At 41.6% G+C, this 26,327-nt stretch overlaps 1 protein-coding gene across 8 annotated transcripts in view; it reads right to left on the reverse strand.

The window, feature by feature from the left end:
* Positions 1 to 338: 338 nt before the first annotated feature.
* The window catches only part of ZNF180 (zinc finger protein 180), a 28,509-nt gene continuing 2,520 nt past the window's right edge, over positions 339 to 26,327 (reverse strand). For 3 of the 8 annotated variants that reach the window (XM_036013051.1, XM_036013053.1, XM_036013052.1), the window contains exons 2-5: positions 25,578 to 25,651; positions 15,944 to 16,018; positions 8,989 to 9,112; positions 5,215 to 7,637 (exon numbers count right to left, since the gene is read on the reverse strand). In XM_036013051.1, coding sequence (XP_035868944.1) covers positions 5,902 to 7,637; positions 8,989 to 9,112; positions 15,944 to 16,018; positions 25,578 to 25,628 — 1,986 coding nt within the window. In that variant the 5' untranslated portion in view covers positions 25,629 to 25,651 and the 3' untranslated portion in view covers positions 5,215 to 5,901. Of the gene's footprint in view, positions 1,517 to 3,524; positions 4,552 to 5,214; positions 7,638 to 8,988; positions 9,113 to 15,943; positions 16,019 to 25,577; positions 25,652 to 26,327 lie in introns of those variants that run through there. The other 5 variants (XR_004900230.1, XM_036013056.1, XM_036013057.1 and 2 more) reach the window with 5 other exon arrangements.

The following is a 26,327-nucleotide window of genomic DNA, read 5'->3' on the forward strand; positions in this document are numbered from 1 at the left end:
CAGACACCGAATCTGCTGATGTCTTGATCTTGTTTGTTGCTTCAGCCACCTAGTCTATGGTATTTTTGTATTAGCATCCTGAGCAAACTAGGACAGTGCCTTTTTGCAGCTCACAAAGCACCCATGGCTCTGTGCAGACCTACCATGGTCCAGCTGTTCATAGCTAATGGTTTCTCAATGCTCCAAGTGTTCCTAATAGCTGGTAGGAATTTCACTCAGGTTAGTGGCCCCTATGGCCAATGTCACATCATATGAATGTATCTGAAAACATTTTTATCTATTACCCACAAGATATTACAAGCCCATTTCTATTATTCCTTGAGATATAATATTCAATACTGCCTTGAGATAAGCTACTCACCAAACAGCCCTGGTTCCACATTGCTGCTGCATAACTGATGGATCTTCAGAATGATGTGCAACTCAAAGGCTGTCCAGCCTTTAAGGGTATGAACTAAAGCTGTTGTTTCCAATTTAACTCTTGTTTTAACCTAGTCTCCATCTTTTACTCAAACTTTTTTTTTCCATTGTTTTCTGACCAAGTTGAATATTTTATAAATACAAAAATACCCCACAATTCTGCAGTTTCTTTTAAAGCTAGAAACTTTAGTTTTCCTTTTATAAAAGAAACACAACTGAACTTTACCCAGCAGTAACAGAACAAAACCCCAAACACAGCAGTCTTCCCATCTTCCTTTTGGACATAGCAGCCGTAATTGGAGACTCATCTGCAGAGAGAGGCTACAGCACTCAAGGATGGGTGTAGCCTGTGGTGACTGGGTGTCCAGTTTCTCGGGGACACATCTTGGAATTAGCTCTACTATATACAGGTCTAGATGATCAACACTCAGCAATATCTAGTTAAAGCACCAGATCATGAAGAGCATCCAATGAACTCTACCCCAGTGCAAGTATTTAGTAAAAAAAATACTAAAGCAGAAAGTTCACCAGTATTATCCATGGCATCCCCATGCAATTAGTAGAGAATAGTAATATTAGAGAACACAAATAAATAGTTCAAGGTTTCATCAGCATAATCCCCTCTGGCTTTTGTTTTGTCCTTTATTACCTAATCACTACTCTAAAAATTCAGCATATTCCACTTATGATTGCATTCTACATATTGTATGTTTTAAAAAAGAAATTACCAACCCAGGTTAATGGCATGGCCTTGACATTTTTCTGATGCACAAAAAAATCAGGAACTTACACCCACAGACAGTTCCAGCCTGCAGGAGTAGTGTGGTTCTTGTCCTTTCAGAAAGCAAGTAATGGTGGAGAAAAAAATATGGACAAACCAAATACAGAACAAGAGGACGTGCTTATGGTGAAAAGAATCACCAACCTGTTTGATCTGTGGTGCAGTCAATCAAAGGCAATAGATACCAACAATCCAGACCTCAGCAAACACTGCCAGGGAATGAACTAGTAGAACTTGCACAAGAGGGAGATACAATATCCAAGACTACTCGTGTTTCAAGAACTTGACCCAACAGTGAAATTCCAGGAATCCTCCCTAAAGAAGAGAGGCCATGATCATGAAGATGGTCATGGCCTCAGAATGAACGCTCAATAGAACACAGATGTTGAAGAGTCCAGACAGGTGATGTGAGGACCATGGGAAGGTTTATCAATACTATTTATCAGCCTATGTCCACTGAAATGCCATCCTCAGTGGATTACAAATCAATACCATGTGGGCCACAAAATATTTTGAAAATCCAACATTAGTGTTCCAACATGAAGATCCACTTATCAAATGTCAGAAGTGAAATTTTCAAAAGTAACAATACTATTTTCACTGCAAAGTAATGAAAGTCATTGCTTTAGTTAGACCCCAAATGAACCCAAATACAGATTAAATTATCCTAAGCAGTAAAAACTATGTCACCAACATAGTGGTTTCACAAAAGTGATTTGAGAAAGCTTCTGAATACCTACTGGCAACAACAAGGTAACTGAAATTAGCTTAGTAAAATTTGACCTGCTTTTATGATCTTTTTTTCTTAAGGCTCAGCATCTGAACTGTAGAAAAGGAATGGACACCACCCAGAGATCTCAGACTTGGAACTGGATGCAATGACAAGAGGGGGGTACACACATTTTTGGCTGTAAGAGAGACGTGTTATGTTAAGTAGGAGGCTACATGTACAATGTAAGTATAGAAAATGAAGAAAGTGTTGACATAATAGCTAGGCAAAAGGGTGAGCTGCACTAGAAACTTTTTTTTTCCTTTGCTGCTGCTTAGCAAATGAATAACAATTCTGTGAATGACAAATTACCCAAACAATTAGAGTGAGTGGAAGGTAGAGCCCACCTAGCACTATGGATGCTCTAGGACACACCAGGCACTAGCATCTCCGACTTCCCAACCTCCCACATAGCTTCCACCAGATCTAGGCACCTGCCCCAGACTTGCGACCAGAAGTAATCAATGCAGAGATATATTAAGGAAATTAATGTGCCTTAAGGAACTTTGAGAACATTAAGGAACTCTTGTAGACCCTTCAGCATGACTTGCCAATTGCTTTTGTTAACAAAGCCCCCAACATAGTCTTTCTTGCCAGGAACTGGAGCCACCTAATACCCTTTTAATGAACTCCTTTTTCTGAATCAACTTGCTAGAATTGGCTCATATGCTTTCCAACTAAGAACCCAGGCTGCTACAATTTATGAAGAGCCAAATGTTATTTACTGATGTGACTCATCTAGTCTTTTAGAGGGAAACTGAGTCCACATGCAACCCCTTCAAACAAACTGAAAAAATACTGATTTTTTAAAGATAAAGTTCTAAAGGCTGAGGTAAGATTAATTGGTCTTATCAAGTATACTAAAGAAAACATACAGAACACATAATATTGAACGCAAAATCCAGAAGAAATTAAAAAATACAAAAATCATGTATGAAAGCAGCACTGCTGTGTGGTATATCTGAAAGTTGCTAAGAGAGTAAATCATGAGTCCCAATCACAAGGAAGAAAACCTTTTTTCCTTTTTTTATATCTATATGAAATGATAAATGTTAATTGTGGTAATTATTTCACAATATATGTAAGTCATTATGTTGTGCACCTTAAACTTAAGCTTGTCAATTATATCTCAATAAAACTGGAAAAATGTAAAACACAAATGGTTCTAGGAGTACTTTTCAATATTCATGTAGTTAAAAACATTTCGGTCACCTTTCATTTATTTCTAGTTTTATTGGAGTATGGTAAAAGAAATTTTACCTGTAAAATCCCTATTTTTCTATGGCAATGTACTATTTTATTTTTGTGAGTTTTATACAATTTTAATGTAAGGGAGATATTACATATAAGTTATATTGTATATATGTCTATATACATATAGATGTAACACACATTACATATGATTATATATATATATATATACACACATACACATCATTAAAGTCAAGTTATTGATTCCCTTTTTCAATCCTGAATTTTAGTTTCAGAAATTTAATGACATATTTTTGGTATATTTTTACTTTAACTTCTTTTCATTTTTGGTTGACCATTTTCGTAATTAAAAGACTACCTTTCCAACAAAGGGAAATTATTGAGAAAATGATCGAAATTAACATTTTTGTTTACTTATTGAATGTCTATTCAAAACACTTGGTAACCATAAATCACCACCTATGAACTGATATAACACACACAGATGACTCTCATATTCAACCTGGCCAAGAAAATTACACACACACTCACTTCAAAAATTGTTTTTGCCATTCTATCAACTTCTCATTTTCAATGACATGTTTTTAACATTTACTCAAGAGGTTACTTTGCAATAGATCACTTCCAAAAGTTGAAATCTTTAGAGTCCTCCTTAGCCATCTGGCTTTATATGTACTTTTGAAATCATGACTCCTTACCTTCAAAGTAAGATTCAACATGTCCAGCAACAATAATCCACTTGTACCTAGCACTGGCATCAATTTTACCTATGATTTGGGGTGGGTGAGCTAGTCAGGTTTTCACAATTTCATGCCCTCTCCAAAAGGCAATGCAGGGCGAACTCCAGCTGTTCCTCTGACTATACAGTCATGGGCTAACTACAGATTCTCTTGGGGTGGCAAGCCAATTTTCCAGCCATTGACACTTGTTCCCCCAGAATGCCAGTCACTTCCCAGTGTGTTGCAATGTTGGGCTTAATCCTCATCGAGATGGCTCCACTTAGGGTCATGTCCCAGGGACAGAATTTTACTGGGAAAACACCCAGTCAGATGTCACTTTAGCTTTTTCTTTCTCTCTCCAGAGAATTTGCCTCTATTTTTAGGTTTCTCTGTTCAACTCCAATTATTATTATTATTTTTATTAATTCTCTGGGAGGAGAGGTTCCAGGTCCATAATCCACAGGGTTAGAATTCATGATTTAGGGGGAAAGACCAGGAAGACATGTGAACCAAATCTTAAATCAATAAGATACAAATCTTACCTCACTAAAAGCTTTCTTGCAGGCGTGATGAGCACTTAGCCAGGGCAGTGCCTTCCCATTCAGAGAACTCTCACATAGAGGAACATATTTCAGACCAGAAAAGACAATCTACATGAGGGGAGAGGGGGAAACCACCTAAAAAGTAGAACTCCTTTACACTGCTTTGGATTTATGAAAAAAATTCCACTTGCCCCTACACTGCCCATGAATCTCAATCCCTCCTATGAAACCATTTCTTGCCTAAATTTCCAGTTCCACATTCCCATGAAGATATTTTATTTTCAACAGGGAATATTCCTGGGTAATCTAAGCTCTACCTAAGTGACCTGATCACGCTAATCCAAATGGAAATTTCAGAACCCTGAGGAAACTTTGTTATCTGGCTGTCCAGTCTTTTCTGAATGGTCAAAGGAGATGAAAACCTTTCTTTCTTTTTCTTGTGACTAATATACACTCATCATATCATTTATTATATCAAAAACAGTCCCTGACTGGTGTGGCTCAGTGGAATGAGCACACCAGCCTGTGAACCAAAGGGTTGCTGGTTCAGTTCCCAGTCAGGGCACATGCTTGGGTTGCGAGCCAGGTCAGGTCCCCAGTGGGGGGCACAGTGAGAGGCAAAAACACATTGATGTTTCACTCCCTCTCTTTTCCCCTCCCTTCCCCTCTGCCTAAAATAATAAATTAAAATCTTAAAAAAACAGTATTCACCCCCCCCCACACACACACACACCGCAAAAGAAAAGACCAGGCATAAACCTAAAAATCAAATAGAAATACCTAGAATCCCTTTTAATTCTGATTCACAACACAAGTAACTTATGACAATGGTTTGAGAAATGAATGTTCTAAATTCCATCCTGCATTTTCCACTTTGTATCATAGCCATTTTACTAATTTTTACAACATCTTCAAATGTAAGAGAAAGTGCTGTATGAAAGAGAATACAAAGTAGTTAGTGGGGAAATCATGTTTTAAGATAACTGAACTGTTTTCCAGCCTAATTCCTAGCAACTACAATTTTCAAACTTCTCAACACCATCACAGTGTTAGCATTCTCATTTACTCTTTATTGGAAAAGAGGTCTACCTCACTGGCAATCACTCCACAGCATGCTGTTCATTTAATGGTCATGGTAATTCTAAGTGCTTTCTGCAAGGAAAAGTGCCAATATTTATTACTTTTGTTTAAAATGTCTCATTAAACAAAAGACTAAGTCTTTAGTCTTAAACAAAAGACTAAGTTTGATTTTGCACATGGAATTGCTAAGTAAGATGTATGATCCACAGTCCCCCATTTCTTCTCCAGGAGAAATTTCCAGATACATAATAGCAGAGGGCTAACTGAAAGCTTTTCCACATACATTATTTTTATACATGTTCTTTCCCATACATGTGCTTCCTTAGACAGGAGGGAGGGAGGAAGAAAGGAACAGGCTCTAGCTAAAAAATTTCCAAACTATTTGCATTCATAAAGTTTCTCTTCAGTATGAGTTGCCTGATGTCTAATAAGTTTAGAGCTGTTAATAAAAGCTTTCCCACATTGATTACATGTAAAGGGTTTCTCTCCAGTATGTGTTCTTTGATGTACAATAAGTCGAGCACTCAAACTGAATGTTTTCCCACACTGATTACACTCATAAGGTTTCTCTCCAGTATGAGTTCTCTGATGTTGAGTAAGGCAGGAACTCTGTCTGAAGGATTTCCCACACTGACTGCATTCATAGGGCTTTTCTCCAGTATGAGTTCGCTGATGTACAACAAGAACATAACTCTGGCTGAAAGACTTCCCACACTGATTACATTCATAGGGTTTTTCTCCTGTATGAGTTCTCTGATGCATAACAAGATGAGAACTGCGGTTGAAAGATTTTCCACACTCGTTACATTCATAGGGTTTCTCTCCAGTATGAGTTCTCTGATGTGCAACAAGTTGAGAGCTCCAGCTAAAGGATTTCCCACACTGATTACATTCAAAGGGTTTCTCTCCTGTGTGAGTTCTCTGATGGGCAACAAGTTTGTAACTCTGACTAAAAGACTTTCCACATTGGTTGCATTCATAGGGTTTTTCTCCAGTATGAATTCTTTGATGTGCAATAAGTTTATAGCTCTGGATAAATGATTTCCCACATTGATTACATTCATAAGGCTTCTCTCCGGTATGAGTTCTTTGATGTGCAATAAGCTTGTAGCTCTGCCTGAATGACTTTCCACACTGACTGCACTCATAAGGCTTCTCTCCAGTATGAGTTCTCTGATGCACAACAAGGACATAGCTCTGGCTAAAGGATTTCCCACACTGATTACATCTATAAGGTTTCTCTCCAGTATGAGTTCTCTGATGGGAAACAAGGTGAGAACTCCGGCTGAAGGATTTCCCACACTCGTTACATTCATAAGGTTTCTCCCCCGTATGAGTTCTCTGATGTGCAACAAGATGAGAGCTCCAGCTGAAGGATTTCCCGCACTGGTTACATTCAAAGGGTTTTTCTTCAGAATTTCTCATGTTTGAAGCAAGCGATGAATTCTGGGAGATTGTACTACATTTATATTGTCTCTCTTCAACAGGAATTCTCTGCTGTTCATTATGGGATATGCTATGGTTCAAAACTTGCCCATATTCCTTAAAATCAAAGGATTTCCCTCTTGCATGTATTTTCTCATGTATATTTAGGGGCATACCATGGCTAAAAGACTGAATACTGTTGCTAAATCTATAAGATTTATCTTCTGTTTGAGTTCTTGTAAACTGAATAAGGTGAATGCTCTGCGTTTTTTTCCCACATTCATTATTTTCACATAGTTTCTCACTGTCATCAGTTATCTGATGACTATTCATAACTGAATGATGTAATTTTTTAACATGTGAGGCATGTTTGTGAAAATGGTTTCTCATGGGTGTCATCTCGGGTGAAAGAAGGCTGGAATTCAGACCATCCTTCTCAAGTTCATCACTTTTGCAGACTCTCTCATGAGTAATAGCATTCTTTTGAGTGAATGCCACTTTCTTTAAAAGTCTTTCTGGTTTTTCTTGTTGCTTCTCCAACTGGTCTTTACAAATCCAAACTTCTTCACGTGAAGATAACCAAAGATTATCTCTTGCCAACCCTTCTAACTTCACTCCATGGGATGGTTCATGATCAAAACTTCTCTGTTTTGATGTTGATTCTCTTCTTCCAAGTGCAGTTGCCGAGTCTGGAAGAAAGCAAAACAAAACATCCTAACCAAAAAATGTTAGAGCTAGAATAGTGGAACACAGCTGACAAGAAAGGATGCAAAATATCAATACAGGTAGATTTGTTTTCAGCTAGTAGAACCTGGATGGAGAAGCAAAAGGGTGGGATAAAGCAGTAAGAAGAAAACTACCAAAGCCCAACAGTATAACATGGCATTAAAATGGAACGATTTAATCTTAATTTTACTGAATATTTGAGAGTAGATACCAAATCTAAACTTCCATATTCCAAATTAAGATCACCTATACAGACTAAAAGAACCTCAAAACAATTTTGCAATTCTTAGCAAAGTAATAAAGGGCCCTTTCCATCCTCTTTAGTGCTAAACACATTTTCACTGAAATAGAAATTAGTGTCTACATTTCTAGGAATTTCTGAAGGCATGAAACTTGCTAACAGAGCCTATGTCAGTGAGACATGAGCAAATGACTCTGAACCAGGAAGAAGAATGGGGACATTGTTATCCCAGAGCCCCCTAAATGCCTTAGGGGCTAATACGGTCCCCTGGATTCCTGTCATTCCCAGTGATAGAGAATGGAGGTTAGCCCATAAGCAGAAGCCTGGGTGGCCAATAAAGCATTAGGGAATACCTGGAAAAGTGGTGATGTATATAGTTCACTGGAAGGTGGAAAAGGGAGAAAAATGTGGCATGCCCTTTGGGAATTTTTCAATCAAACTTTCTATAGCTATAATGACTCCTATGTGTCTGTTGCTCACCTGGATATGTGTACTGGGAAATTCTTTTTATACTCATCCCCTTGCTCCAACTAAAAAATTTTGTCTGTTTTGAAAAGCTGATAGGTTAAGATATAGGATTCTGGGTTTCTTGGCTAGAGACAAAAGAAAATTACTGCAGAATTTGTTCCCAGTCTTTGGCCTTTGGGAAACATGAAGATTAAACAAGCTCAAACCCAAGAAGCTTTTCTATCCTACAAATTAAAATTAAATCTTCACTGGGGAATAAAAAAACACACAAAAAATCTATGTGTGGCTAATCTTACCTCTGAACTCCACAACTTTTTTAAAAAAGACTTTATTTATTCATTTTTAGACAGAGGGGGAAGGAGGTACAAAGAGAGGGAGAGAAGAATCAATGTGTGGTTGCCTCTCATGTGTCCCTTACTGGGGACCTGGCCTGCAACCCAGGCTTGTGCCCTGATTGGGAATCAAACTGGTGGCCCTTTGGTTCACAGGCTGGCACTGAATCCACTGAGCCACACCAACCAGGGCTGAACTCCAGAACTCTTAATCAATGAAAACAAGAAATAATTTCAACATGCACACTTCACTAAAGGAGACTATATCCTTACCCCAAGAGTCCAAGTCCCTGTGGTTCTCCAGGATCACATCTCTGTCCAGAGTCCTCTGAACGGGAGTCAAAATGTCCTCTTCCTGAGTGAAGTCCACAGTCACAATTTTGAAGTTCCCTCCTTCCTAAAACAGGACACACATTCTTGTGTCATTTCCTTCTAATGTTCAAAGAGGAAGAAAAGTTTGACAGATGGAAGAAAGGAAAATTGATGCCCTGGAAGCTGTCCTGAGATAAGTCAGTGTTCACTGAATTCTAGTCAAGGCGTACATGTGTCTTCTAGGTAAGCCCCTTTGGGTTTTGGATGCTGGATCTGTTTTTACAACCCCAGAGAAAAATGCTAGATAAGAACTAATATAAATTTTCTCTTTTGATCACCTTAAAGAAAATGCTTACTCAGATTTTTGCACTGGTATATAGAATTCTCTCCAAATTCCCAAGACACTAACAGAACAAGGACCAGTAAACTTTTTCTACCAAAGGCCAAAGAGTAAATACTTTAGGCTTTGCAAACTATACAGTCTATTGCAACTACTCAGCTCTGCTGCTGCAGCAAGATAGCAGGTACAGAAAATAAACAAATGGGTATGGCTTTATTACAATAAAATTTTATTTACAAATACAGGTGGTAGGCCACACTTAGTCCATAGGTTCCACTTTGCTAGTGCCTGAAATAGGAGATGAAATGTAACCCCTATGAAGTAGAGGTTAAGAGCACTGGATTTGGAAGAAAAGAGACTTGGGTTTTCCCACCTATAAATAGCATATGTCTAAATTAAAAAAAATATATATCTAACGAGATAATCTGTGTTTTAATGGTGAGTTTATTCTATTTCTATTTATTAGGCTTAATCATATCCAAGTTATTGGGTTTTTGAGTCAGTTGATTGTGATGATATATATATATAGTGATGAATATGTACTTAGTGATAAATATATACACATAGTGATGAATATATATATATATATATATATATATATATATTCAGTTAATTGTGAGGATGGATATATATATATATATATAGCCATTAGCAGAGTTTACTGAACAAAACATAAAGGCTGGCAATTATTATTATGTCTGAAAACCCTGAGAAATTAAGTAATAGCCAATGTGGCCTTTACCCTGAACCGCTAGACTTCAGATGACAGTTCCAGCTGTCTACACTCAGATCTGCACTATCAGGACTTTAGGGGATGTTCAGTCATGACTGCCATACACAATAAAAGGGACTGCCTCCTCTCAGCAGGAAAGGACCTATTCTCAAAACTAGTGGGCAGATTTTTTGATCTCAAAAAGAAGTGCTGAGGGTGATCTATCCTTACCCGAAGGCAGCAAAAGCCAGGAAACTCCATGCCACTTGCCACTAACGGCTTTTTTAACTGAGCAAGTGTTACTGATATTAAGCTGTAATCCATAAGTAGGACACAGGGTCCGTGGATCCCATGAAACTCCATGCAAAATGCTGCCATACTGCATTTTTCTAAGTTGGGGCCGTAAGTTTCACCAAAATCTCAAAGGTTTTCCTGATTAGCCCAAAATGGGATTGAGAAATATCACTTATTTCTCAGCCTCTGCTGAATATGGATCTACAGCACTGTTTTCCAACCTCTAATTCATGCTTCCATCTAATAAATTTAATATATGGGGTGGGCAAAAGCAGGTTTACAGCTGTGCACATGGAAGAAGACTGCAAGTTAGGATCATACTAATGCAAAAATAAACTGTGTTTCACATGCTCTGATCTGTAAACCCAATTTTGCCCATCCCTGTACTCCTCTTTGCTATTTCATGTAGGTATCTTTATGAATAAGCTTGTTCAAATATCAAATAAATAATACTAGACTAGATTAGCACCTCCCACCCTACCCCAGCTATATGTTGGCAAAATGCCACACTTTCTTATCATTTGCATAATGGTCATCTTTGTCACTAGTCTACAGTCCCTGAAAGCAGGTACAAAGCATTTATAGTATGAAACTCTAACTCCAGTGCTTAGCAGAGTGTTGGTGTATAGTAAATACTAAATACGTATTTGGTAAATTATGTCACTACATGAATCTATAGAATTAACTTTGTAATATATCAAAAGAATCCTGGTCCAAATTCTGATATAGGTCTTCTCTCACCTAAAACTCAGAGCCTATCAAAACTCATGTGAAAAAGTCCTTAAGGCCCTGGCCAGTGGCTCAGTTGGTTGGAGCATTGTCCCATATGCTAAAAGGTTGCAGGTTTGATTCCTGGTCAGGGCACATACCTAGGTTGTGGATTTGATCCCTGGCAGAGGTGAGTATGGGAAGCAACTGATCGATGTTTCTCTCTCTCCTTCCCTTTCTTTCTCTCTCTAAAATTCAATAAATATATCCTTGGGCGAGGATTAAAATTTAAAAAGTCCTTCAACATGTGGACACTGGCTTTTCTTAACTTCTATCCCCACACATTCTATTCTTCCTCTCACTTGGCCCCAACTCCCCACTCTTCCAAATTCCTTCCCAAACCCTTCAACCATGCCCTTTGGAACTCATCTTCTAATAATGACACCCTACAGCTTCAACATGTTCACCAAGTATTCCCTCCACACCCCTGTGTTAATGGAAACCTACCCTCCCCCCGTAGACTCCCTTCTCCACAGTCCTCACAGGCTTAGGGTGGACATGCTCTTCCATCCCAGGGTCTCAGCATCAAAGGGGAAGGGGGTGAGTCTCCTGGTTACACTGAAATCCTTATCATTTACCTCACTTCTTAGAGCTTTGTCCTACCAACCTCTTAAACACCACCATCCCCATCCCCTGAAGACTGAGAATACCTAGGATTCATCCCCCATTCTAAGAACTTGAATTGCTTTGTCTCCCATTGTCTACAGCAGTGATTTTCAACCTTCTTCATCTCACAACACACATAATTACTAAAATTCTGTGACACGCTAAAAAATATATTTTGCTGATCTGACAAAACATAGGTCTAATTTTTATTGATTTACAAAAAAAAGAGTAATTTTATTTTTTTGCTTCAAAGCGACTTTTAAAAAAAAATTAGGTGCCTATATTTGTATATAAGGATTTTTGGTACCCAGAATTAACTGATCAGATGCAACCTTATTATGCAACGTGACCAGTAAGATGTAACTCTATTATATGACCTGCATGTTTATGGTTTAAGACATGGCATTCACATTGGACGGCTACCATTGTGTTGGCTGTTGTCATTTTTTATTTGACAATCAAAGGGAAAAGAGGCCAATGTCCCTAACTAACTAGTCAAGCATTGCATGTTTTAAAAATTCTTGTGGCACACCAGTTGAAAATCACTGGTCTATAGCTTCTACTTGTACAGTTCTCTGATAATACTCTAAAAATAACCGACTTTAATATAGCACTTACTGTGTGGTGTCAGGCAGTGTGCTAGCCATGTCACAAATTAACATGCACTTAATCCTCACAAGGTCCCTGTGAGAAAATTCTATTAGCAGGGCCATTTTTCAGATGAAGAACTAGAGAATTTAACACATGCACCTAAGGCTGGTAGCTGGGATACAAACTCAAGGTTGCTTGACATCAGAGCCTGTGCTCTCAGTCATCACATTACAGGGCTAGCCAAACTCCTGGGCCCTGGAATTGCTCTTCAGCACCCTACTCTTAGAGTGAGACCCCAGACTTAATGAACATAAAGTATTCCACCTCTCAAATCACACACAGAACTGCCTACTCTTGGATTAAATCAGATTATTATTTCTTATTACACCAGACTATTTTTAAATTTTATTTTCAATTAGTTTACATTCAGTATTATTTTGTATTAGTTTCAGGTGTACAGCTAGTGGTTAGACAATCGTATACTTCAAAAAGTGTCCCCCCCGATATTCCCAGTACCCACTTGGCACTGGAAATACACAGCTGTTACAATACTGCAGACCATATACCCTATGCTGTACTTTATATCCTCACGACTATTTTTTTAACTACCAATCAGTATTTCTCAATTCTTTCACCATTTTCACCCAGTCCCCCAACCCTCTCGCCCCTCTAGCAGAATTCTCCACTTTACTTGATCAATCATTCCCTTTACCCTTCTTGTCCTTGATGGTCTGGGGCCATTAACTCTACTGGTATGTCTACTATTACTATTTACCAGTCTATATTCTTTTCCTTTCTGGTTAGTGTCCTCCTTATCTTTTCCATTTTTAAAAAATATATTTTATTGATTATGCTATTACAGCCATTTCCTGATTATGCCATTTCCCCTCTTCATTCCCATCCACCCTGTACACCTTCTCCCACCCACATTCCCCCCCTTTAGTTCATGTCCATGTGTCATAAGTTCTTAGCTTCTACATTTCCCATACCTTGCCTTCCCCCTGCCTATTTTCTACCTACCATCTATGCTACTTATTCACTGTACCTTTTCCCCCTCTCTCCTCCTCCCACTCCCCTGTTGCTAACCCTCCATGTGATCTTCATTTCTGTGGTTCTGTTCCTGTTCTAGTTGTTTGCTTAGTTTGCTTTTCTTTTTGTTTTAGGTGTGGTTGTTAATAATTGTGAGTTTGCTGTCATTTTACTATATATTTTTTTTAATCTTCTTTTCTTAGATAAGTCCCCTTAACACTTCATAAAATAAGGGCTTGGTGATGATGAACTCCTTTAACTTGACCTTACCTGAGAAGCACTTTATCTGCCCTTCCATTCTAAATGAAAGCTTTGCCGAATAGAGTAATCTGGGATGTAGGTCCTTGCCTTTCATGACTTGGAATACTTCTTTCCAGCCCCTTCTTGCCTGTAAGGTCTCTTTTGAGAAATCAGCTGACAGCCTGATGGGGACTCCTTTGTAGGTTACTGTCTCCTTATCTCTTGCTGCTTCTAGGATTCTCTCCTTCATTTTAATCTTGGCTAATGTAATTATGATGTGCCTTGGTGTGTTCCTCCTTGGGTCCAATTTCTTTGGGGCTCTCTGAGCTTCCTGGAAGTCCATTTCCTTTGCCAGACGGGGGAAGTTCTCCTTTAATATTTGTTCAAATAACTTTTCCACTTGTTGCTCTTCCTCTTCTCCTTCTAGTACCCCTATAATTCGGATGTTGGAATGTTTAAAGATGTTCTGAAGGTTCCTAAGCTTCTCCTTTTTTTTTTTTAAATTCTTATTTCCCCATTCTTTTCTGTTTGGTTGTTTCTTTCTTCCTTCTGGTCCACTCTATTGTTTTGAGTCCCAGTTTCCTTCCCATCACTATTAGTTCCCTGTGCATTTTCCTTCATTTTTTTATTGTAGCCTGCATTTTTTCATCTAATTTGCAACCAAAACCAACCAATTCTGTGAGCTTCCTGATCACCAGTGTTTTGGACTGTGCATTTGATAGGTTGGCTATCTCTTGGTCGCTTACAAGGGTGGGTTCTGGGGCTTTGATTTGTTCTTCTGTTTTGGCCATCTCACTTTATGGTCATGCCTGTTACAGTAAGGGGCGGAGCCTTAGGTGTTCACCAGGGCAGGGCACCCCAGTCGCTGGGTTGTGATGCTCTATGTGGGGGTGGGGTTGAGAGGGAACAATGGTGCTTGCTCCGTTCCCTGTGGGACCTCAGTCCCTTCTACTGCTCCCCCCGAGCAAACTGGGCCCCTCTGGTACCAATTCCCATGTGGGTGGGCTTGTGCACACCGTGGGGCCCTCCAAGGATCTCTCCTGTGAGGCTGGGTGTCTTTTTGTGCGTTTCAACTCCCACAGGTGTCCTCAATCAGTGTCCTGAGGCTCTATTTCCCAGCGCTGGCATCCTGGGTTGCGAGCACTGCCTTGCTTTACAATTGCCGCCTCACTGGGTCTGCCAGTTGCCAGCCTTTGGCTGGGGTCTGCCAGCTGCTGCTGTTTGCGCACTCAGGGTCCACCTGCTGCGGTCTTGCGCGTTCCAGGTGCCTTACACACCTGGTCCCAACTCTGTCTGCTCTCCGCTCGTGACCTGCGCAGGGCTGCCGGACTCCACCCCTCCTACCAGTCTGGATGAATGGGTCTATTTCAACTTCTTGGTTGTCCAACTTCCATTCAGATCAATTTTCTGTCAGTTCTGGATGTTATTCTTTTTCTAACTTGTTGTCGTCCCTATCTGGGTTGTGTGTGGAGGCACGGTGCATCCACCTACGCCTCCATCTTGGCCACAAGTCCCCCATCTTTTCCATTTTAATTGCTCAGTTTAGAGTCTGTGGCTCATTCATTTTAATCCTATTAAATATATCCAAAAACTCTCTTTCAAATATTACCTTGATCTATGGGGCTTCCACTGAATGCACGTGCCTACATCAACTAAACAAATCTGAATGTCAATCTGCCATCTGTGGAGAGTAGGTTACAGACTGCCCCCATTTGGGGGGACCCACAAAAGCAGCTGGATAGTATGTTATCAATTCATGGTCCTATCTTTGAACGATACTTTCAGACCCATCAGCACCCTGACAGGCTTCCTGGAGCAGCTTGATCTCCCATAATCCAAAATTACTGTTGTAAAGCTTCTCCACACTTCACAAACAGCTCTCCATTCTAGTCCCCACCCTCATGCCTAACAGGTAACTCCACCTGCTTGCTCACAGAGACAAATCCAAGCCTTCACGTAACTCCCTCAACCTCATTCGTCCCATATGCATCCTTCCTCCATAGAGCCAGTTTACTCACATATGCTCTGAATGGGTTCCTCTGGCCCTAATCAAGGACTCTGCCTTATAGTTTTATCTTATCTCTCCTGATCATTAATTTCTTGTTCTTCACTAATTCCTTCCAGCAATCACTTAAGAGTCAAACCTTTTTGATCCTTAAAAAAAAAAAAGTCCCTCAACCTCAATCTTTCATAATAACCAAATTCTGTAAAAGTTGCCCACTCTTATCTCCATTTCCATTACTTTCTACTCATTTCCCAGTTCATTTCAATCTGGCTTCTGCCACCAACCAGCCACACACACTTCTCAATGTGAAGTGGCCATGTGTCCAACTCACCTGGGATGGGATGGCCAGTGACCCAGCATCTTCTCTCTCGACCTTGATGATCATTTTTTGAGGAAGGATAGAGTCCTAAGAAGGTAAAATAGACAAGAGAAAGGAAAATAAAGGGAGCTAAGTGACAGCTCAAAACTCTCGTTGTAAGTAGGCTTACAACTCTTGTTGTGAGTAGGCTAGGATTTGACATACCACGTGTTTTAATGCATCCCACCAAACTTCTGCTCCCTCCTGTCAGTAAGCTCATGTGAGCCATGGAGCGACAGTAACTCTGGAAAGGCACTGAAACATCAGACATGCCTATGAGGTCTTTGTGGATCTTCCAGGCCAGCCCTGTTCCTAGCTGAATGGAGCTGTAAGTGACCCAGGAACTAGGGAGATGAAAAGCACTGTCCAGCTGGGCCCGGTCTGAATGCCTGGATCTCAGACTTGTGAGCAAATGAGACAGAATACAGCATGACTGGGAAAAAAAAATTATACACTAACTTCATAAAACATTTGGCAGCAAGTACCACCATAAAGGCACCAGCAATAAATATCTTAACATACTTCTTCCAAATCAATAAGAAAAAGGTAGCCTTGACAGAAAAATGGAAAAAGGAAAATGCAAAGTAGCTCAACTACAAAGAAATAAAATGGCCAGTGAATATACAAAAGATGGTCACCTCTTTGAATCAGATAAAACTAAAACTCTTTCTATGATTATCTATCTCTATATATTAGAGACTGTAAATTCACACCGGTACCTCCAATTATAATTCAGTGCATTTTATTCTAGCCTTCCTGCTTTCCATATTTGTACCTTTCTTCTCCACCTCCCATTATCCTCCTCCTATTACTGATTTGCTCAAAACCCCTGTATGTAACCAAAATCCCAAGCACGTGGAGTGTGCCATCTGCCTGTTGCTAACAACTCCTCCTATGGTAGCCCACTGGTCAAGAGGGTCATATAGTGGATGACCCTCTGAACGGATGTTTAAATTGATACAATCTTTCTGGACTGGCAATATATGTTTTTAAATATAATTTTATTTTGAAGTAGTTTAAGACTTACAAGGAGCTGCAAAAATAGAACAGAATTGCTGTGTACCCTTCACCCAGCTGCCCCCAATGCTAGTATCAGACACAACCAGAGCACACTGTCAAAACTTGGAAACTGATACTAGTACAATATTTCAAAGTTAGGCACAGACTTTACTCAGATTTTTTCAGTGTTTGTAGATACTTCTTGCTTTTCTTTTTGTTTTTTCAATGGAAATATTTTTAAAACCATAATGTAACATTCAGTAAGTCTACCTATAAGTATTTCCTTAAGAAATACTGTAAAAAACACACTTATGTGTGTACAGGAAGTCTTTTTAAAACATATTTTATTGATTATGCTATTACAGTTGTCCCATTTCCCCCCTTTATTCCCCTCTGCCATGCATACCACCTCCCACCCACATTCTCTCCCCCACCCCCCACTTAAGTTTATGTCCATGGATCACACATGTAAGTTCTTTGGCTTCTAAATTTCCTATACTATTCTTAACCTCTCCCTGTCTATTTTCTACCTACCATCTATGCTACTTATTCTCTGTACCTTCCCCCCTGCCCAGTCCCCTGCTGATTAACCCTCCATGTGATCTCCATTTCTATGATTCTGTTCCTGTTCTAGTTGTTTGCTTAGTTTTTGTTACTTTAGGTGTGGTTATTAATAACTGTGAGTTTGCTGTCATTTTACTGTTCATATTTTTTATATTCTTTTTCTTAAATAAATCCCATTAATATTTCATATAATGAGGACTTGGTGATAATGAACTCCTTTAATTTGACATTATCTGAAAAGCACTTTATCTGCCCTTCCATTCTCAATGAAAACCTGGCTGGATAGAGTAATCTTGGATGTAGGTCCTTGCCTTTCATGACTTGGAATACTTCTTTCCAGCCCTTTCTTGCCTGTAAGTTCTCTTTTGAGAAATCACCTGAGTCTTATGGGAACTCCTTCGTAGGTAACTGTCTTCTCTTCTCTTGCTGCTTTTAAGATTCTCTCTTTATCTTTAATCTTGGGTAACGTAATTATGATGTGCCTTGATGTGTTCCTCCTTGGATCCAACTTCTTTGGGACTCTCTAGGCTTCCTGGACTTCCTGGAAGTCTATTTCCTTTAGCAGAATGGGAAAGTTATCCTTCATTATTTGTTCAAATAAGTTTTCAATTTCTTGTTCTTCCTCTTCTCCTTCTGGTAACCCTGTGGGTTGGATGTTGGAACGTTTGAAGATGTCCTGGAGGTTCCAAAGCCTCTCCTCATCTCTTTGAATTCTTGTTTCTTCATTCTTTTCTGGTTGGATGTTTCTTTCTTCCTTCTGGTCCACACCATTGATTTGAGTCCCAGTTTCCTTACTGGTTCCCTGTACATTTTCCTTTATTTCACTTAACGTAGCCTTCATTTTTTCATCTAATTTGCTACCATATTCAACCAACTCTGTCAACATCCTGATTACCAGTGTTTTGAACTGTGCATCTGATAGTTTGGCTATCTCTTCATTGCTTAGTTGTATTTTTCCTGGAGCTTTGATCTGTTCTTTCATGTGGGCCTTTTTTTTTTTGTCTTGGTGTGCCTGTTGTATAAGGGGCCGAGTCCCAGGTGTTCACCAGGGCAGGGCACCCCACATCGCTGTGTTGTATGTGTAGGGAAGGGGTCTCAGAGGGAACAATGGCACTTGCTCCGCACTCTGCCAGTTTTCAGTTACTTCCCCCGCTACCCACAATCAAATTGGGCCCTTTTGGTGCTGATTCCCAGGTGGGTGGGTTTGTGTATACACTCTAGGACTTTGTGAGTCTCTCCAATGAACTCTCCTGTGAGGCTAGGAGTTTCTCCCACAGCTGCAACCCCCACAGGTATTTTCAATCAGAGGTTTGATACTTTATTTCCCCATACTGGAGCCCTGGGCTGCACAGTTTGTCTTGCTCCCCAGTTGTTCCTCCCGGTTCATCTCGCATGAACGTGGAACCACCCAGTCTGCAATCTGCTGCCTCGCCGGGTTTGCCAGCTATCACCTTTCGGCCAGCTGCAGTCTTGCCCACCCCACTTCACAATCCACTGCCTCACCAGGTCCGCCAGCCACTGCCTTGCCGTGAGTCTTCTCTGCCCAGTTGCCCATCTCCACCTCTCCTATCGGTCTGGATGAATGTGTCTTCTTTAACTCTTTGGTTGTCGGACTTCCATACAGTTTGATTTTCTGTCAGTTCTGGTTGTTTTTTGTTTCTAAATTGTTGTTGTCCTTCTTTTCGTTGTGTGAGGAAGCACAGTGTGTCTACCTATGCCTCCATCTTGGCCAGAAGTCTCAGGGAGTCTTATTAAAGGGTTACATTATCCTGGCAAAAATGGGAGGATGGATTAAATGTCCATTAATAAGTACCTAGTTAAATAAATTATGCTTTATCCAGATAACTAAATACTATTTAGCAGGCAAGAGACAGATTTGCATGAACTGAGGAGTATAAATGACAGAAAGATGTCTATAATACATTGCTGAATGAATAAACTATGAACAGTCTATAAAATATGAATAGATTTTTACAGAATATAAAAATATACAGAAGAGTCAGGAAGGACAGTCTCCAAAGTATTAAAAGCAATTATTTTGGGGAGCAGAAGAACTGAGGAGTAGGTTCACTGTCTATGTTTTAACACTGTATCTATTTTTTTAATAATTATTTTTTTAAAGATTTTATTTATTTTCAGAGACAGAAGGGGTGGGAGAAAGAGAAGGAAAGAAACATCTGTGTGAGAGAGAAACATCAGTCAGCTGCCTCTCGCACCCCCCCAACTGGGGACCTAGCCCACAACCCAGGCATGTGCAACACACTCAAAACTGTGCTCAACACTTTTTGCTTTAAAAGTTTTCACAGAGGCCCTGGCTGGTGTGGCTCAGTTGACTGTGGCGTCATCCTGTAGACTGAAAGGTTGCAGGTTTAATCCCTGGTTGGAGCACGTAGGAGAGGCAACCAACCGATGTTTCTCATATCACTGTTTCTCTCTCTCCCTCTCTCCCTCTCTCTCTCTCTCTCAGCAATGAAAAAATGTCCTAGGGTGAGGATTAATAAAATAAATAAATAAAATAGAAGTTTTCACAGGGAAAGTAAAAGGGAGATGAGTTCTGCTCAGTCAGCTCTGCATAAATATCCTTCCCTGCCCTATGCAAACAGTCCATTCTGCCTCTTATGCTGCTTTTACTTCTTTACACCTTTGTTTTGCTCTTAATTCCCCTTCCACTAGAGTGGGTTCAGTAAAAGCTGAGCTCTCCTGTTCACCATGCTTTCACTGGGCTTAAATCAGTACTGACGCACAGTAGGCGCTTCAAAAATGTGTGCTGACAGTAACATAACCACTGAGCAAAAGGACAAGGCATGTGCTACCTGAGCCTACACATTTGTCCCCATGGTTCCTGAAGTCACCAAACCATGGCTGAGCTCAAGTCTCTCCTGTGGCTGGAAGAAACCTCTTTGGGAGCCCTTCCTTCTCAGAAAATTCAGAGCTTCACCCTCCAGAACCTACTTCCAACTTTCTCTCTCAAACTAAATGCTCAAAAATCATCTTGTCACACAAGTGAACACACACATCCACACTCTTGCTAGCCACTCTGGGTTACTGACTATTTTAGGAAGGTCTCCAGTATTATATCTGATCTGTATCTTCACTCCCACCATCTATCATTTGCCTACTATGTTTAACAACACACAGAGTACTCCAACACAGAATATCTCACACAACTACCTAATTTTTTTGGAGAAGTGATGTCTATTTTACCCACACAGAAATTAATGGTTGTAAAGTTAACTCTTTTCAGTGCATGGAGTTCACCAGGGATGGACCACACACCAACTGCCTGATCCGCACTCCTCCCCTTTCCACTGCTCCACTGCTCAAAGTCTGATCATTCAAGCCTCAGATCAAATGCCACCTCTTCCATGAAGCATTCCCAGATAGCACAAAGTCTCATCTCTTATTTCCTTAGGATTTCTTAGCTTTCTTTTTACCAGAGTCTTACTGTTCCAGTAAAATCATTTTCCTCGTATTACTTACCTATATGCCTCTTCCGTGGGTCATGAATTCTATACTGTAAAGAACAGTGTATTTTTCAACTTTGTATTCTCCCCAGTATCAAGTCATCTGAAATTTGACAGGACTAGATGTATATTCAGGGTTGGGATATATGAGTCTAATTAAAAGCCTTTACCCCCACTTCTGTGTGCTCTGGGCCATTTTTCCCCCACTATTTTGCAGCTTGGAGGTATACTTGACAAATAAAATTTATACATATTTAAAGTGTACAACACGATGCTTTGATTGTGAGTATACATTGTGGAATGAGTACCACAATCAAGCTAATTAACACACCCATCACCTCACATAGTTACCATTATTTTGTGATTATTTTGTATGGTGAGAACACTTAAGACCAACTGTCCTAGCCAACTTCAAGTTTACAGTACATCACTGTTAACTTCAGTCCGCACGTTGCATACTAGGCCTCCAGGACTTACTCATCCCACCTGACTGGACCTTTGTGCCCGTGACCAACATTTCCCCATGGTGCCCCAACTCCAGGTCCTGGCAGCCACCACTCTCTGCTCTTACAAGTTCGGCTGCTTCAGATTCCACAAAGAATGATCATGTAGTATCCGTTCTTCTGTGTCTGGCTTATTTCATTTAACGTCTATCCTCCCAGAGCATTTCATTCTCACCAGAGGACATTTTTTTGCACTGCTTTTAGAAAGAGAGGAAGGGAGAAGAATGGAGAGAGAGAAACATCAATGTGAGGGAGAAACACTGATTGGTTGCCTCCCTTGTGTGTGTGGACCAAGGATCGAACCTGTAACCTTTTGATGTATGGGATGATGCTCCAACCAACTGAGCCACACCAGCCAGGGCTGGAGCATTAAAAGATTATCCTTTTTGTTCTGTGGTCACCTCTCCTCGGAATGAACAGTTTCCCTTTTTCTTTTCATACTTTACAGGGTGGGAACAGAAACCAGACTGTTGAACTTCCGCACAGAGAAGAGTTACAGGCAGAAGATAATTGTCCTGTGACCTGGGGAGAACCACATGTGACCCAGAGCAGAGGAACAGGGACAAGCAGAGCTGTCATGGAGTAACCTGTCACATGAGCCTGTAGTCAAATCAGACACAGGACTCTTCCGCTATTTCCTCACCTATAAATAAAGTTGACCAAACATACCCTCCCCACCACGGGGGAGGGGGCGGTTCTTGGGACAAAACAAAGCTTCCAGTCAAATCACAGAATCAGTACTGAACTCAGTCCCGGAAGCTCTGCATTTGGGATATGCCGGCTGGAAACCCTCTAAATCTGTGGGGGGTTGGAATATTAACTCTAATAGGCATCCGTCACAGCAGGAGACCTTTCCCTCTTTGCTGTGTTTATTTCTCTCATTACTCTTGAGAGATGAAGGGCAGAGCTCACATTTCAGCACAAGGGGTGTGATATACGGGGCCCTGGGGTAACACCACCCACCGCCCTGATGAGAAAGCTGCAGGTTCCCTGCCTGCCTTTCTCACAGATCCTCCTGACCAGAGAGGGTCTTGCTAATTCTCACACACAAGAAAATCCTCTCTCCCACCCTGTATGATCACCATGAATATTCATGAATAACTCAGGTACACAGAACAGACCCTCCACCATGGAGTCACTACCTCACAGACAACCTGCCCATCTCTGAATGCTGACAATGACAGGGGACAGGTGAGCCTCTACCACAGGCCCCCAGAAGGATTTTGGGTCTCAGGCCCTGAAGGAAGGCAGGCCTCAGAGTGACCTCAAAGTCTCCCCACTCCGTCCAGCTACTTCCAGGTGTGTAAGTCACCGAAATCTCTCAGACAATGCCCCAATACAGTTTCTTCCTAGGCCAGTTCAGTGGACTCATGTCCCTCACTGAAAGCCAAGACTTGGGCTCCCTTGATTTCTCTCTGCCGTGGCTCTATTTAATATCTGTCAGGCCCAAAGTACCCGTGCATCTTCTGATAATGATTAATAAAACCAACTAGAGAACATTCAGATTTGAGAAGTATGGTAGCCAGCCTCCAAGATGGCCCCCAATGGCAGCGCCTCCTGATGGTTACACCCTTAAGTGGTCCTTGTCCACATGGTACCAGAGTGGGTCTGTGTGACCAACAGATTACAGAGGATGTGATGATGTGTCAGTTCTGAGATCAGGTGATAAAGGACACCACGGCTTCCATCTTGGTTGTATGCATTTAAACATGTTCTTGCTCTCTGCGCACCCTCCCCAGTCACCTGTGTAGGGAAAAACCAGCTGCTGTGTAATGCAGCCCTGGAGAGAGGGCTACGTGGTATGGAACTGGGGCCTCTTGCCAACAGCCATCTGAGTGACTCTGCAAAGGGTCGTCCTACTCAGTCAAGCTTTTGAAGGCAGCAGCCCTGGCCAGCAACACGGCACCTTCATCAGAGACCCTGAGTGCAGAAACATCCAGAGAGGCTGCTCCCAGATTCCTGACCCTCAGAAAATTCGTGAGATAATACATGTTGGTTGTTTTAAGCTGCTGTGTTTCAGAGTATGCAGCCATGGGTAACTCATACAAGAAAAAAGTTGTTTTTGTTTTTCCTGTGTAACCTTGGGATATATAAGAAGCACAACTCTTCTGTCTATGAGAACTAAGTCATCTTTCTCTCCAGTGCCTCCCATAGGGCCTTACACTGGCTAGGCAATCAATAAATATGTGAGGAAAGTAAAAAGTATCACAAACAGATTGCTAATTCAGTTGTATGACATAGAAGGACCTTTAAGATTATGAGAAAAGACATGAAATCACTAGCTTATAGTAGAATGCTAATGATAACAAAATGTGTTATACCTGTAGTTTTGATAAAAACATGAATGTAAATTTATATTTGCATAACTCCCTTGAAAAATCTTGGGCACATGTACAAGGGAGCATATACAAAAACATTTATGGCAGTGCCATTGTCCTAGAAAAAAATTGAACACTAAATTTCCATTAACAATGAGGCCATAAAAGCCACAGCAGACATTCAGGAGTCGAAATCTGGGCACCAGGTATGCACATCAGTATCAGAATGTCACGGCTCCCAGGGCCTCACGTGGACAGGGAATATAGGCATGTGTCTATACACATACGTGCCCATACGCACGGCACACACACATCTCTACGTACTTCTACACCAACACACTGAAAACCAGGAGCCTAGTCGACACCTCGCATGTCTGCTGACAGTACCGTTCACCCCAGGGCTCGCTCTCTCCCTCTCTGATGGTGAGAACCCTGGTGAGATGCTCCGTGGTCCACCTGAGCTCTGCAGCCCCATGGAGGCCACCCTCGGCCAAGGGGCCCTCTGCACCCTGCTTGGGCTCTGACTCTGAAGGCCGAGTGGACCCTTCTCCTGGACTCACTCTCGTGCCCGTTGGACTCGGACTCTGTGTGGGTGCCCTGGACATCAGGCTTGGGCTCTGATACTCCACGCCAGGCTACGCTCAGGTATGGATGCCCTCAACTTGCTTAGAATAGGGGGGCCACACGAGGATACCCTCCCGTCCCCCCCACTCCACATGTTGCACATGTCACCCTGCTCTAGCTCTGACACCCCATGTTGGACACCCTCACTGCACATGGGCTCCCACACGGGGGCATGCCCTGTGTGGATGTGCTTCTCAGCTGCTCTGGTCCTGGTACCCCAAACCCATAGGGACACTCACCTCACCTGATGCGGGTGCTGACTCCCAGTGCCACCTTCCTCACCCCACTGGGTTACTGATGCATACAGACACCCTCCCCACCCAGATCAGGCTGTGACACCTCACACCCGGGAGCTTCCCTCAACTGCAGATAACTGCCTAGCTCTGCCCCCAAAATAGCTTTGGGACTGCACTGTGCAGGAAGGCAAAGGTGACACCCTAATTTAACATTTTAAAGAAATTAAATGTTTTCAGAGAATATTTGCTCTAGGGAAATGCTTTAAGTTGTTCATTTCTTAACCCTAAAATGCACTGTACAGAAGTGCAAAAATATAGATAAATAAATGAAAAAATAAAGTCACCTGGAATGTAACACACAGATAATCTTTGTTAACTACTGTATTGACAGTCTTTTAACATGTTTTCTATACACAAACTACGTCCATTTTTAAAAAGGTGGTCATTTCTAAATGCCACTGGCTTAACACATATCATAAATAAGTATTTTTAAGTTGGTAAATACTCATTATCATAACAATGACTACAATATATTCCATTTCATGGTCTTACCATAACTCACCGAACTCTCCCCTTGCACTGTGTATTCTCAAACATTCTTTCCAGGTACTCATTCTCCAGCAAAGCCGTGTTGTTGGCCAAAGTGCAATCTGTATTCTAAGGGTTTTTGACACAGGATGCCCAATTCCTCCCAGAAAGTTATCTGGGTTAAAAGCGTGAAGAAATGCCTCATTAAATGCATGGTGTGTATTAGAACCTTGCAGGTCAGGAGGGGCCAAAAGCCTCCAAAACACTGCAGGGAGCCGGGATAGGCTCCCAAGCCCAGAGGGCTGGGTGGTGGGGCCTGGGTGGGAACAAGCTCTGGGTCTCCAGGGTGGAGTGGGGAGAAGCTCACTCACCTGCACACAGGCCTCCAGGGGCCCTGGGGGCTTCTCATCCTGCTCTTCCATGCTCTCCTCCCTTGGGTCCTGAGCTGCAAGGGGAGAAGCCCTGAGAACAGCATCCTCCTGCAGGTCCACCCTAGCACCCTCCTCCCTGGATTAGTCTCCGCTTCTGGGAAGCACTTCCCATAAGAACTGTGCAGATTTCTAGAAGTTCCTGCCTAGCCTCCAGCCCGAAGAGCTGTGCATGCACCTAGGTTCTCTTGGTGCCTCTCCTAAGCCAATACTCTGCAGCTGCAAACTGGTTCCTCCACTATCTCAGGCTTCTGGGCCATATACCAGTAAGTCCACCTCACGTCCAAATGCAGCCTTTGCCCACCACCACATGCAGCACAAACCAGTCCCTCCCTATCCCATTGGGTCCTGGGACCCCCACAAATACCTGGCATGCTCATCAAGGGCACTCTGGTGTGCACCCCTTCTTCCCCAACCTGGAATCCACAGCCCCAAACCAGCACCTCTCCCTAGGACAAGCAGCAGGGCTCCGGGATTGATGGTGCCGCATCACACTCCCTGACTAAACTCAGAAAGCTCATGACCCAGCCCCTAAGGTCATGACCCGGAACAGGACCCTACCCTCCTGTTACCCAGGCGTGACTCCCTACCAGCCTGTCACCAGTTGCTTCCCATGTCCTGCCCAAATAGCCAAGCATATGCACAGAGCTCAGTTGCACCCCAGACCTGCTCCCAACACCACTCGGGGTCGGC

The sequence above is a fragment of the Phyllostomus discolor genome, chromosome 12, assembly GCF_004126475.2.
Source record: "Phyllostomus discolor isolate MPI-MPIP mPhyDis1 chromosome 12, mPhyDis1.pri.v3, whole genome shotgun sequence".
NCBI lineage: Eukaryota > Metazoa > Chordata > Mammalia > Chiroptera > Phyllostomidae > Phyllostomus > Phyllostomus discolor.